Genomic DNA, 14,132 nt, shown 5'->3' on the forward strand with positions numbered 1-14,132 from the left:
GGGGGGGGAAACAAATAAACGTATTAATTGACGTTTATTTTGGACATCCAGCTGCTCAAACTTCCGCCGTGGGTTTGGCTAACTTGACTCCGCCTTCATAAGCTGGTCAAGCGGTTACTGGAAGTAGGACATTGCCGAACTTGTAGGCTCTCCGTTTGTTCGACGACCGCACTCCTAAAACAGACTTAACCATGGTTCGCCAGGTGGAAAGTTTGGTAAGTTGATTTATGCTTATTCTCCAGGTTTTACTGTTCTTACTTTCAGTGTTTGTAACACGATGGTTGAGGCTTTCGGCTTTTTACCGGAGCAGGCGCGCGCGCGCGCCACTGCTCCCTCCCGCTCGTGACTCCTTTTGCTCAAGCACATTTTCTAGGTGTTCCTGTCTAGCTATATTTGTCTAAAGCCTAAACTAACCTCATGCTAACAACGTATATCCAGAATAAATCTAATCCACATCGCGTTTTTCTTAAGCTTGCGAGCATCTGATGTAAAATGTTGGTCGATGACTGTAACCACTACCACGCACGAGGTTGTTGGACTTTGCCGTGTTGTGGTCGGGCTGGCATCTGGCCGATGTTGAAATGCTAAGGAAATAATCAGTCGAGTCTGCCTGAGTTTTTTTTTTTGTTGTTGTTGTTGTTGTAAACACGGCCGTGGGTTGATCCGTGTTGTCTGTGCATATCGCGGGAACCGAAGCGGACCACGGAGCTACGTAGCGTTGTATGGAGTTTCACTGGAGGCCGGAGCTGCACTCTGCAGGGCTGTACATGGAAAGGTGGAGCCACTGGCAGACCTTACACATCTGATAACACAGGCTTTGCATGACGCTGATTGCGTTTTCTCTTTTTTTTTTATTTTAAAAATGCCATAACGAGGCCCATGTTGGGCAAGCTGTAAGCTAAAGGACAGCAAAACCTAAAGCAACAGTGTAATATAATTAGACTTGACGTCAATTATTCTAGTAACAGGAAATGTAATGTTATAACCCCCCAACCCCTTTTTTTCCTTTTAAAACAGGATGATTTCAATAATATCCTGAAGGAAGCGGGAGACAAGCTGGTAGTGGTGGACTTCACAGCTACCTGGTGTGGCCCCTGCAAACAGATCGCACCGGAGTTTGTTGTGAGTAAATGATTATATCAGTCTTTTTTTTTTTTTTTTTTTTTGGTCAAAACCAACTAGATTAATTTTGAAATTGGCTTAGAAGTACGACACCTTTTACCATTTCAAATAGTGCCTGTGAGGTGCAGAAGCACACTGAATTCACACCTACGGTGAAGATAACATCAAGGAGAAATTTAACAGGATGATGAGGACAAAAGATGTTTTAACTTAAACCTTTAAAAAACTTGAAATGTTTGAACGCACAGCAGCTGATTCCTGCACTTCTTCCAGACAAACACATCAGTTTCAAGATGAGGCCTGTTACTAGGGCAACCATTGTTGTTTGGCTGGTCTTACAGGAAATGCCTGCTTCAGTGGAAAATATGATTGTTCCTTATCACTTACTAAGATATTAGTAGACTGGTTGTGGCTGTCTGCCTACAACTTTTTTTTTTTTTTTTAATAAGCAGGAGTAGCTCTTTTCCTACTAATGTCACATACATCATCTGAGTTAATGCTCAATTTGACTCTTGCAGAGATTGTCAGAAGATCCGGCAAACAAGAATGTAGTTTTCCTGAAGGTGGATGTGGATGAAGCTGATGTAAGTCTATTTAAACAAATTGATTTATTTCATCCTAAGTGTGTAGAGAGCAGTAAGTTTACCCCAACTGCTGACAGCACAGATATCTGTCCTCGTTACAGAAGTGTACTGCTTGTCGAGGGATGTAAATGAACCCTGTTTTATGAGAGGAGAATGAAAGGAGTGTTCCTATATTTAATTATTTATTGGTAGCCATGACAGTAATGCTCAAAGCAATGTGAAACATTAATAAAATCAACTTCACCAGACCACAGATCTGCACTTGGCTCATCTAATGAGAAGCTAAATGGTCTCTGCTACTTCACAGCACAACCAGAGGAAAGCTCTAAGCCCCTTTTTATTTTTTTATTTATTTATCTAGTTTCTCAAAAGGGCTACATCTTTTGACAGAATGTGTAGTCAGTGCGTTGTAAAGTGTGCAGGGCACACAAACTGGAAGTTTCATGACTATAAACTCAATAAGCAAACTGCAGATGATCCCAGTGGAAAGTTCCAGTAACACTGACATCAGTAAGTCAAACCCTTTATTAAAATGTGGTTTGTTTTTTTTTTGTTTGTTTGTTTTTCCTTCTCCCCAAGGATGTGAGCAGCCATTGCAAAATTTCCTGCATGCCTACATTCCACTTCTACAAGAATGGACAGAAGGTAAGACCAAAGATTCCTCCTTCATTCTCACATCCAGCAGAAAGAGTTGTTTAATTTTAGTTACATTTCCTCTTCACTCTAGTTTAGTTTGCTGCCTGAAAGCATCTTCATTTCTTTTACTTTAGAATGATTTTTAGGAAGGAAACCTCCACATAATGGGGGGGGGGGGGGGCAGCTTTTAGCAGCTGTTTTTAAATAGTTGATTCAGTTTAATTTTACAAGAGTGTACCTCATGAGAAGGTGAGCAAACAGAACGTTTTGACACGCAGAGTAAGCAAGAGATTTATTACATGAAATGTTTGCGGTACACTATGTAATGTGCTCTGTATTACGTTGTTAATGCTCTCTGTCTCTCTTTCAGGTGCATGAGTTCTCTGGTGCCAACTTGAAAACGCTGACAGAAAAGATCTGTGAACTCAGATAGACTGACCAGTCCACACACACCCCAAACTTAAACTGTTATGCTTTTTCAAGATGCCTGAGAAACAATTCTTTCATTTCTTATGATAACATCAAGTCTTCTGTCCAGCCTGGCAATAATTTATTCCACTCATCATGTGCCGGTGATATGGTCCTGTTATTCAGTGTGCATTGTCTTAAAGGCAGTTTAATTCCAATCTGATGACCACTTTGTATGCTGTCTTGAGTAATGGCTGTACCTCCTAACGCTGTCTAACCAGGTGGATGTAATAAAAAGAGTAACTCACACTTTGTGTCATTCATTTTAAGTGCAAGAAACAGCATAATTTTAATTGAAGGGTTTTAAAAACACTATTCATAGCTCTCACTGATATTTTATGCTTTAATAAAAATGTGAAATAGTTTACACATATACATTGGACCATCACAAATAGTTTTTACACATCGTACAAGTATATAGCAGCAAATGTTTAATACTGTTGAGTCTCTATATGAAAAAATACAGCTTTATTTTACAAAATGGTTCTTGCTTTGCAGAGATGAGTGAATGGTTTACAAGTGTGTCAAGTTAAATATACAAGAATTCCCTTCATAAGATGAATCACATGGAGGCGAGTGGAACCTTTAGAAGTGGTAGTAGACTGATTTCCTCTTCCTGGAAGAAGAAGAAAATAAGTTGTGGTAAAATAAATGTACTGCTCATGTACATGATTTCTCCAGGTTAGACCTAAAACACTGAAAACAAACCAGGTAGAAGCTCTACCTGACTTGTCTGAAAGATGTGTGCTATGTAAAATTAACATGACTGTCCTTAAATGTTTGGAATAATCAGGATTTAGCAGATGGAATATAATAAATTTTGCTGTTCAAGAGTTAAATTGCTGAAAAGCTTATCATTTAGCTTTGCACACCGGGATGGAACAAAGTGAAAGAAATTCTGTTCTGAATTTCCTGCACGTTCTTGCTAAAAGTGAATAAATGACGTGCAGAGACCTTCCCGCTTGTGGTAATACAGTGTGACAAACTGAAAGTAAAAATGTAAACCTTGAACTCTATGTTGCATCTTTTTGCGTCGTTGTTTTTCCATTTACATCAAATCAAAAGTAACTGAGACAGTTCCAAGAGGCTTTTAAACGTGTACCTAAACCAGATCACTAAAAAGTATAAGCTCAACTGCTTTTAAAGCTAAATGCATGTGGTTGCAGTCTGGTGCCGTACTTTGCAAGGTGGCTTCAGGGAGGAGCATCAGTGGCTCCACATGGAAACATTTTCATATATTATTCTTTCATTATTAAAGAGATTTAAACTAAGTTGCATTACTAACCAGTTTTAAGTCCATTTGTTCCATTATAACCATTGTCTTGTACTGCAGATGAGCTCCAGGTCACTAACAAGCCAAAAGAGTTAAAACCTTCCAGTTTTCTGACACACTTTGGGAACACCTTACTGTCTAATTATATTTTTCCAGCACCAGAGGTATAAAAGCAGACAGACAAGACCACCACTGTGTCTACCTGTAGGTTGGACATCTATCTTTTTACAATTAATCTTCATTCTGCTGCCTACTAAAACTGGTGAATCTATATTAGACAAGAAATATCTTTCAGTGGTTGAGCTTTGAGTCTGTAAAGCCACACTTGGGTTCATGAGTAGCAGAACTGTGGTATTTTCCCACAATCTCTGACAACCTTAACTTTGCACTGATTCCTAATGTCACATCTCAGACAAATAACATTACCTGTTAAAAAAAGAGGTTTTAGATTAATTGACTATAGCCACGTAGCCTTGGGTTACTTTCATGCCTTTCTGATGCTGAGACAGCTTGCTAGTCTTCTGTGAAAATGAAACTGAAAGCCATCAGCTTATCTTTATCGCCATTATCTGCCATAAAGATGAGCTGATGGCATCATTCGGGTCTTGTGGACATGACTACTCTACTTTTTCTATTTGAGGATTTATTTTAAATTGAACTCATATTGGGTTTGTATTTTTCCATTTCTTCCCATTCACCTTAAACATTTTGTATAACTTTATGATGAAAACTTTGCTCACAACTCTGTTATTACACAGTTATACTTGCATAACAGTATCCTTGTATAACAGTATGCCCTGTTATATTTGTCTTCGGACATCTAATGAATATAAGGAAGCACAAGACTACAATACAAAAATATTAACATGATAATATTAACAGTCATAGGAAAATATACAAGAAAATTAGTCATTTTTACATTTTGTTAAAGGGCCGAATGAAGAGTTCAAGTAAAGAAATGTAACCTTTTTCTAAAATTTTTTTATTGGGTTGAGCTTTTAATGGTTAATTTTTTTTTGTGTTATTCTATTAACAAAAAAAAATCCTTATGAATATTATATATTTAAAATTTGGTTTTCAAAGTTAAAAAAAATTATCTGAGCAGCTCTGTAAAGGCAGCTATAAGTTGAATCCTAATTCAAAAACATTTGGTCAAATTCTTGCAGTTTTTAGGCATTGAAATGATCATATTTAAGTTAAAATATCTTTCAGGTGTTTCGGCGTGAGTGTTTGTACCATCACCTGGAGCAGTCGTGTCCACTCCAGCCTGGACTGCAGCTACATTTGTTCGGCCTGATGCATCTGCCTCCATTCAGACAAGGTGACGAACACACAGCTGTGTACAAACAAAACACAGCACGATAATCACTGCCATGGCTACGTTTAGTTTTCTCGCTATGAGAAAACACAGATAAGCTTGCAGTTGTGTCATCATCAGGTGCTGCATGAAATTTAATCTAATAAAGTAAAACAGAAAACGATACACATAAGCATAAATAAAGTCGTCAAATGATGCTGCATGATGATATAAAAAGTCTATGATACACTAAATACTCGCACCAGCAAGGAAACATGGATGACGTGTTGCATGGAGATGATCAGATCACTGATCACCTAGATAATTGGAACTCTGCTCATTCCGACACTGACCTAAATACATGAACTCACCAGCGTGACAGCGTGTGCCAGTCCACCCAGTGGGACATTTGCACTGGTAGGGAGCCACGCAGTGGCCTCCGTTCAGGCACGGCAGGATGCAGATGGCTGTTGTTAAAGGAGAGACGAGCGGAAATAATTAACAGCAATGGTTATGTCACTTTGTTGAGATCAAAACCGTTTAGAAACTAAGATACTTGTGATTGTAGAGAAAAAGTTGTCGTAAAAGATTTGATTTTATTGTTGCTTCAATTGATTTAGATCAAAATTAGTAATTCAAACATATTAGATTTTTATGACACAGAGGAAATTCATGGGCAATTCTGAAGTACACGACAATTTCTGTCAAATTCCGCCTGCCTCACAACCCTCAAACCTTGGAAAGCCTTTATTAAAAAAAAAAAAAAAAAAAGGTGCTAAAAATACTGGATAAAAAACATAAAACCACCATCATTGTCATGTTTTGGAAAAATATAAACTCAAAACATGATCAATTTAAAAACAACCTGTTTTAGACTCCCTTGTTCCTTCAGTGTTGAAAGATTTTATCAAACGTAAAGAAAACCCTGAAAGAACAACACGAGCCACCATCAGAGGAGATCTGATAATAAGCCTTTGGTAAGACGGTCCTGTCTGTCTCAGGTGGGATCTATGGAACGACCTGCCATTAACACTCAGAGAATGTTAACATATAATCATTATAAGACTCAATTAAAAGACCAGCTATAGTAAAATCAACATTGCACACATTAGATATCATGTTGTAAATGTTAATCTATAAATATATTGTGTATGAATGGGAAAAGTTTTATGGAAGTGTAATGCTTCACTGCTTTGTGTGTTGTGTAAACTGCGTAGTGTGCCAATATGGCAGTGCCAGTGAATGGGCTTGGAAATATTCTACAGGATCTATTACTTGCTAATTTTAAAAGTTGTTATTTTTGTACTTCTGTGTGACGGGGTCAAAGGCATGGTTTTTAAATGGAATTGTTTTATTGCATGTGTTTTTAACTTATTGCTGTGCCACTACTAACTCCCCCTGATTTTTTTAAAAGAACCAAGGTGACTGGGAGGACGTTTTTACCTGTTTTTATTTTCTTTATTTATTTTGTTTTAACATGCCACGACCACCATTACATCTGTACATTATTTTATGGGGTTTTTTTTTTTTGGACTGTGTTGCGCCTCCTGTGTGACAATTAGACCTGCTTGAATGCATGTGTTTTATTCTGTCTGTTCATTAACATGCACTGTCCCAAACAAATAAAAATATTAATAAAAAAAAGTACATGATATAAAACAGTTGCAAATAGTTACAATACTCAATGTGTCCACCATCTTTGTTTGTGTCAGGATGCAAACGTTTTCTATGTATGTATGTATGCTAACATCTTCATCTTGTAAAGCATGAACATTTCTAAAGCTGATATTATAACTTCTACACACAACTGAATGGTAATGCATCAACTAGCTGATCGACAATAACTTGTGTAGGTTTGAGGTTTATTCACCTTAATTAAAGCGATATGAATCAAGAGAAATGATCTAATCCTTGTGAGATATATATATATATATATATATATATATATATATATATATATACAGACATATATATGCCCAACCTGCTCCGTAGACCGGTTGGGCTCCTGGATCATGTTCTGGGGTTTCATGTTGAGACTCTGTGTCAACAAAGGTGTTAAATGGTGAGAAATACTTACGCTCCTCACAGAGTCGGCCCATCCAGCCCTCTGGGCAGGCACAGGTGTTGGGCCGCTGACACACACCTCCGTTCTGACAATGAAGCCAGCACACTGCTACAGAAGCAGACACACACACATACACAAGTGTGCTGTGTTAACGTTGGTGTATTCCTACTGAGTGGGAGTTAATCAGTGAACTCCCTTTCCAGTAAAATAAGGACTCAACAGTCATGGGTTTCACCGTCCCCAGGACATCTGCTGCCGCTCTGGGCCGTGTAACCTCATGCACACAAAAACAAAAGCCGAATTCACATGCAGCACATTAACGTTCGCAGTAACACCCTGATGATGTAAGAGTGCAGACAGAAAGGCAAACAAACTCAGCAGTGTCTGAGGAAAGCCTGGACCCAGCCCTTGTTTTTTTCTCTTTTTTTTTTGCATAGAAGACATGTAAAGTGACAATTTGAATTTCATGCTGTAAGAGACTGCTGATGGCTTTTCGCTTTATTCTTCCAAAGACTTCATTATATGGTTTGTTGGCTGTCTGCTGGTTGGTCAAATAAACACAGATATCAATAAGGTTTAATAACATCACCCGAATATACAATGTTATGTGTTTATTTAGACATAATTAAAAAATTAATTAATTTTGTAATCATTTAATAAGTGACACTTTTCATTAGCGTTAGTGATCTCGGAGCAAAACTTTACCTTTGTTTTCAAACCAAATTTCCCTGCTCATGTATTTGATTCAAATAATTTTTAGAGTTAAGGTTTATTAAAGAGTGTCAGCTTTATAATTTAACCAGTCGGCTCAGTATCAACAGAATATCACCGTCACATCTTGCATTTGCTCACACGTTTTTCTTTGTTAAACTTCAGTGAATCATGACTTTCTGCAGCTTCACGTGTTATAATTTAAGCTTTAATAAAAAAATAAAAATAAGTAAATGGCCAACTTTTTTTTTTTCAATCATCCACAAGATAATAATGTTGATAATAAAGAAAAACACAGGAATAGTTTGTTTCTTACATGTTTAAAGGTGGTTTTTGCTGGATCCAGGCTACAGACAAATATTAAATCAGAATTTTATGGTGATAGTTCAGGACACAGAGTCCAAACAGCGAATGACATAAGAGATTGTGTGATAAAGTGGCTTCTTTTGATAACTAGCTAAACCATAAAACCACTGCCTGAACAGGAAATATGTTTATCCCCATAAGCAAATTTTTGGAAAATAACTTATTCTACATGTCATCCACATGCAGGCGGTGGTAATCCCACCCACCCATGATTTCAGGTCAAGAAGTATCCATGGCTTTGGAAAAAATAAAGCAAGTGTTGTAGGTAAGCAGCGGTTTGGAAAGGAGTTAAAAAGCAGAAAAGCGGCACGATGCTTTGTGCAGAAGAGACAGTCAGCTGAAGCAGGAAGTGTCCTCAGAGAGGGGGAGACTCCCTTCTACCTCTGCATGTGGGAGGCGGCGTCCAGGTGCCGTTTTCCTGACACCTGCTCCTTCCAACACCCTCCATGATGTAGCCGCTAAAACACGAATACACAGCCACGTCCCCGAACTGGAACACTGCCCCCCGCACCACCCCGTTGACCACGTGGAGGGGGGGGCCACAGGAAACCCCTGCACAACAGCCCAAATGGAGCAACCCACGAGTTACTCAATAAACCTTTTTCTTCTCCTCATTAAGTGACTGTCTACAAAAACTGCTGCAATTTTAAATAAAGTTTAAAAATTAAAATGATCATCTGTAATCTTAATTACATTGGAGGCAGTCAGAGATGTTATTTTGTTTAATGTTTATTTGGATTTATATATTTTCCACTCATCCATCAATTTGCAAGGAGGCAACTCTGACCTACACTCACAGAACTAAACAAAATAAACAGCATTAAACACTGACAGAGCTCCAATGCCTTGTTGTGGGTTCTGTTATTTGCACAGAAGTGTAAAAAATACGACAGCAAAACTGACAACAGACAAGTCTGTGATGATTATGTGACATCAAACATAATTTCTGCATCTCTCATTACGCTTAACAGTGATTTTCATGCAACATATACAAAATGGTACCAGATCAGTTGTGTGTCATGGTTTGAAGTGGCAGAAATTTCCCCGTAGATGACAAGGACACTAATAAACATGCATATAGGAGAGTTAATAACATGCAAACACATGCAGCAAAACATGGCAACATCAACACCATTGTGCTGAATATTCAGGACAACTGCGCTTAAGACACATCAAAGTACAGCAGACAAAGGTTGCCATAGCAGCTGCAGAGGTGCCGCTAATTATTTCAGCATACGGGACACAAGCGCTGTGTTTGATGCAGCATCTTTTGTCTTGATTAAAGCAGCAAAACAACAAAGAGAGATAATTCTCAAGCCAATAGGTACATTTAAGGTAACAGCCATGCAAGAGTGCAAAGCATCTGGTGCAAGAAGAGGGGAACATGCAGAAGTGTGCACAGTAGTTTACCTCATTTTCATGATTAAAGTCATTGGTTGGTAATTTAACATTCAAACTGACTGAGCTCTTCAAACATGAGTAAATCACATGACCTGGATCTCAACTCAATTAAAAAAAAAAAACACTCCTAATAATCATTTATAGTGAAAAATATCTAGTCTAGTATGTTATGGAAATATGATGAAACACTGGGGCAAAATGGTGTCATGGGTAGTTAAACGTTACCATTAAAAACCAGGAATAGGAAAGGAGAAATCATTTTCAGTCAATAGGAACTAAAAAGGAACACACTAAATATACAAAGGACATTATTGGTATTTGTATAATATATTCACTGTGTATTATATTTCCTTGGGAGTCAACAGCTCAACTATTAAAGTGTAAATATTAGTGACAGAGTGGTCAGGCTTTTTCAGTAATGGCTTTTTGAGTGAACATGTGTTTCTGTATGTAATACTACCAGGTGATGATTGTGTAATAATATGTAATACTACTACCACATCTGATTTAATGATGCCTCTTTATTTCCTGTTGTGTTTTTGCCATTTTAAACAGAGAATTAACTAAAAATAGCAAAAGATTGTAAAAATCTTCTGTCTCATAGATAGTTCATTAAAACGTAGGAACTACTGTATTTCAGCTTTTCTATAAAGTTAATGTGTAAAGATGGTACGTACTTTCACACACAGAGCTGAGTGGGCTCCAGGTCTGGTCGGGCCTGCAGGTGATGGTGCCGCTTCCTTTCATCTGCTGCCCTTTTGGGCAGGTGACACGGACTGACTGTCCAACGTGAAAATCCTGCTGGGATCTGCTCCCACTGCTGTCTACCCTCCAGCCTGGAGGAGGTGGGCAAGACTTTGCTGTGAGGGTAAAAAAAACGTGTATTAATTTCTCACAATCTTATCCTACTGACGCACTGCAACTCTGAACATCTGAAAGACTAAAGCTTGAAAACACTTGAACTTTGCTTGTGAAATTATTTAAACGAGTAGTTATTTCACAAAAGTTAGTTAATCTGTTTGAATAAACTTACTAATTAGCCACGGAAATAAATTAGTAATAAATACAATGATAAGTAAAAGACTTAATGATTTACAAATATAAATGTTCCCACAGCTGATGTTTTCTGTGTGTGTGTGTTGGGTAAGGATTTCTCACGTTGGCAGGTGGGGAAAGTAGAGCTCCAGGTGTTGCCTCCCATACACATTATCAGCTGATCTCCCACCAGTCTGTAGCCTTTATCACACTGAAACTCCAGAGCATGGCCAGTGTTCAGGTTGTGCTCCAGCACTTTACCATGCAGCAGCTGTTTCAGGCTGTCGCAGCCTCTGGCCACTGACAAGAAAGGTTACATTTGTGATGCAGAAAGAGTAAACCAACTACTATGTTTTATTCAAAGATAGCGGTTTGTCCTTCATACCTTCACATGTAGGTGCTGGCAGGCTCCATGTGCCATTAGCCAGGCAGATGACACTACTTGGGCCGACAAGCTGCAGACCGTCGTTGCACACATATCTGACAATGTTCATATGATTCTCTCCTGTTACTTGGAGCTGTGCATCTTTTACTGCAGGTGGAGGCCCGCAGGAGTTCGCAGAGGAGGCTGTGAGTAAACGTGTATGAAATCTCATGAAAATATCTGTGTATAGCCTACAACAAGTTGCAGTAAAAAAAACCTTTAGAATATCAGTCTTTTCCAAAATAAACAACAAAACAAAACAGAATTGAACCAAAGGGAGTGAAATAAGTTCCACAGTGATTGTGTTCCACTTTACTTTTTTATGAGGTTTGACATCTTTCCTTCTTTGCAGATTTTTCTTTGCTAAGTAGAAACCATAGACCGTATATGAAAGATGGACGGAGCCTCCAGTGGTTAAAAGTGAAGCCTATATGGAAGTGCATAAAACTGCAGTTCCCCCTTCATCCACTAGGGGCTGGCTGCAAAACAAAGCAAATCCCCAAAAGACTCCCATGTTAAAAAGACCAACTTTACAGCAGAAATAAACATGTTTACAGCCTGGTTCAAAAATCTATTTTTGGTTTAATAGGTCAGGTTTACCTTCATGACAACTGTGGGGGAAGTGGATTTTTTTCTAACTTGCCCTTTTAAAAGTAATTTAATCTTGAAATTTGGCATATTTATGGGCGTGTCCTTTTGATTGACAGGTACCCGATCTCCCGCTTCAAGTAAGAAGAACGTAGAACAACTGCAGTTTTTAGCCAGTTAACAATGTGACTTAGCTTTAGCCCGCTTACCTCAGTTAGCTGGTTAGCTCCTGTTATCTCCGGGTTAGCTCAATAAGCTCTTAGCTACAGGCAGCTCGGAGTTCGCTCGATGTCAATCACCATGACGCTCTCAGCCCCCCTTCAGCTCTACCTCTTTGCCCATATTTTTATTTTCCAGGCGAGATGACATGCATGCCCCTGCCAAGATGGCAACGGTAGGAACTGCCCACCGAGCTTCAATTCAGCTCTTCAGAAACCTATGGGTGACGTCACGGAGGCTCTGTCGATCTTTTATATACAGTCTATGGTTGAAACATATATAATATGTGCTCTTTTGTGATGGCCATGACGAAAATAAATGTTGACAAATCTTTCTGTGGTGGATGTCTTCATTCACTTCAGTAATCTCTGTGTTCCCCCCCCCCCCAGCCTTAAAAACGTGTTTTTTTTTTTCACAACATTGATAATATGCCAGTGTTATTGATGCTGTATTTGCCAATAGGACACAAACTTACCAACACACACTGGCTGTGGGCCACTCCATGTTTTGTCTCCCTGACAGGTCTGGACAGAGTCTCCCTGAGATAAAAAAAAACAAAAAAACAAAACAAGAAAATCAATAACAAGCTAAAAGCACATCCTGTATTGATCTGCACTGCAGCATGAAACAAGACACACATTATGTCTAAGAGATTTTTTTCACTGCATATTGGATCAAATTAACTTTTGCGTTTGTTTGATTTAAATTATGCAAAGTGTTATTAATACTTGCACCTTGTCCTATGTGTGCATTAAAATGGCTACATTGTAGCAAGAATATAAGCTGGCCGAGGACATTAGATACCAGTCTTTCAGCAAGAGTGACTCAGCTCCTTTTAATGGCTTTGTAACTGTACACGCCTATTCCTTACTGATGTGAAATCACGTGACTTCTGGTAACCTGCTTGTATGGTCTGCATACTGTTTAAAGGTACAGTGCAGGAAAGAATAGTTTCATTGGAAATATGGGACCAATCCTACATTTTTAGAGGCATTGTCCAACACAAGTTATATGTTTCTATAGTATAGTATACTTCAATAACTTCCAATCATGGCTTGGTGTTGCAATCTTTGAAATGTTATCTTCAAATATGTTGAGCTCATTTATTATATTGTATTGTTCCAGTGTAAGTAAATACACTAGTAAAAAAAAGCAGCACCTTCATTTCAAACCCAGGTAGGCAGGAGTACAGAACAAAGTCTCCGTAGTTGTAGCTGTCACCCTCAGTGATACCATGAAGAAGAGGAGGAGGCTTCTCACACACCACCATTTCGCAGGAAACTGTCGAAATGCTTGGAGCCCAGCTTCCACCCACCTTATCAACACACACAAAACACACTCCATTACTAATAGTCTTTCTGAAAGAAAAAAAAAAAGATTTTTTCACGGGTCATGATCAAAGGTGTATAAAGTAGAAGTGAAGTAAAAATATAGTAGAAGTCCTGCCATGTTTTTGGATCTACTGATGCATTTAGAATAGGTGTTTTCATTAACAGGTTAATCTACAATGCAGTAGAGTTAAGCTTAATAAATTCACCTGGTTTAGTGACTAATTGGAAAGAGCTGCCGGACAGGACTTTGATTTTCTACTTAATACACCTCTGGTCATGACAGAACCCAAAATAGTTCAATTATTTATTACAGTTATAAGGAATAGCGACCAAACTGCGCATCAAAGTCCACACTTCTATTAAATTTTCATCACAATGCACTGCTACATAAACTCAAATAATTTAAAGTTACCTGATAGAACTTACATTAAAATTCAGCACTTCCTATTTGATTTGATGACACACTAATGTTCATTATTCAGATTCTTGGCAGTGTTGTTGTCCTGCAGTAAGTCTGAGGTTGAAAAATTATTTCACGCCTGGAGCATCATTTTAACAGCTGTGTTTTCCTTTACAGCGCTGCATCGCACACCAATATCTAGATATTAATAT

At 38.4% G+C, this 14,132-nt stretch overlaps 2 protein-coding genes across 2 annotated transcripts in view; one reads left to right on the forward strand and one right to left on the reverse strand.

Annotated features, from left to right (window-relative positions):
* Positions 1–77: 77 nt before the first annotated feature.
* Positions 78–3,037, forward strand: txnb (thioredoxin b). Its single transcript, XM_079257336.1, has 5 exons — positions 78–215; positions 1,018–1,122; positions 1,641–1,706; positions 2,286–2,351; positions 2,713–3,037. Exons 1-5 carry the CDS (start codon positions 192–194, stop codon positions 2,773–2,775), a joined length of 324 nt encoding a protein of 107 aa, XP_079113462.1. The 5' UTR covers positions 78–191; the 3' UTR covers positions 2,776–3,037.
* Positions 3,038–3,252: 215 nt separating this feature from the next.
* svep1 (sushi, von Willebrand factor type A, EGF and pentraxin domain containing 1) overlaps positions 3,253–14,132 on the reverse strand; it is a 103,264-nt gene continuing 92,384 nt past the window's right edge. The window contains exons 40-49 of the mRNA XM_079257337.1: positions 13,349–13,504; positions 12,665–12,728; positions 11,344–11,526; positions 11,082–11,258; positions 10,601–10,783; positions 8,904–9,074; positions 7,458–7,553; positions 5,752–5,847; positions 5,326–5,419; positions 3,253–3,426 (exon numbers count right to left, since the gene is read on the reverse strand). Coding sequence (XP_079113463.1) covers positions 3,396–3,426; positions 5,326–5,419; positions 5,752–5,847; positions 7,458–7,553; positions 8,904–9,074; positions 10,601–10,783; positions 11,082–11,258; positions 11,344–11,526; positions 12,665–12,728; positions 13,349–13,504 — 1,251 coding nt within the window. The 3' untranslated portion in view covers positions 3,253–3,395. The remainder of the gene's footprint in view (positions 3,427–5,325; positions 5,420–5,751; positions 5,848–7,457; positions 7,554–8,903; positions 9,075–10,600; positions 10,784–11,081; positions 11,259–11,343; positions 11,527–12,664; positions 12,729–13,348; positions 13,505–14,132) is intronic.

Source organism: Telmatherina bonti (genome assembly GCF_933228915.1).
Source record: "Telmatherina bonti genome assembly, chromosome: 18".
Classification (NCBI taxonomy): Eukaryota; Metazoa; Chordata; class Actinopteri; order Atheriniformes; family Telmatherinidae; genus Telmatherina; species Telmatherina bonti.

Excerpts from the sequence above, each read along its gene's own strand:
- txnb (XM_079257336.1), top strand. The coding sequence starts at position 192 with ATGGTTCGCCAGGTGGAAAGTTTG. Across the intron at positions 216-1,017 it reads TTCGCCAGGTGGAAAGTTTG|GATGATTTCAATAATATCCT; the intron begins GTAAGTTGATTT and ends CTTTTAAAACAG. Across the intron at positions 2,352-2,712 it reads TCTACAAGAATGGACAGAAG|GTGCATGAGTTCTCTGGTGC; the intron begins GTAAGACCAAAG and ends TCTCTCTTTCAG.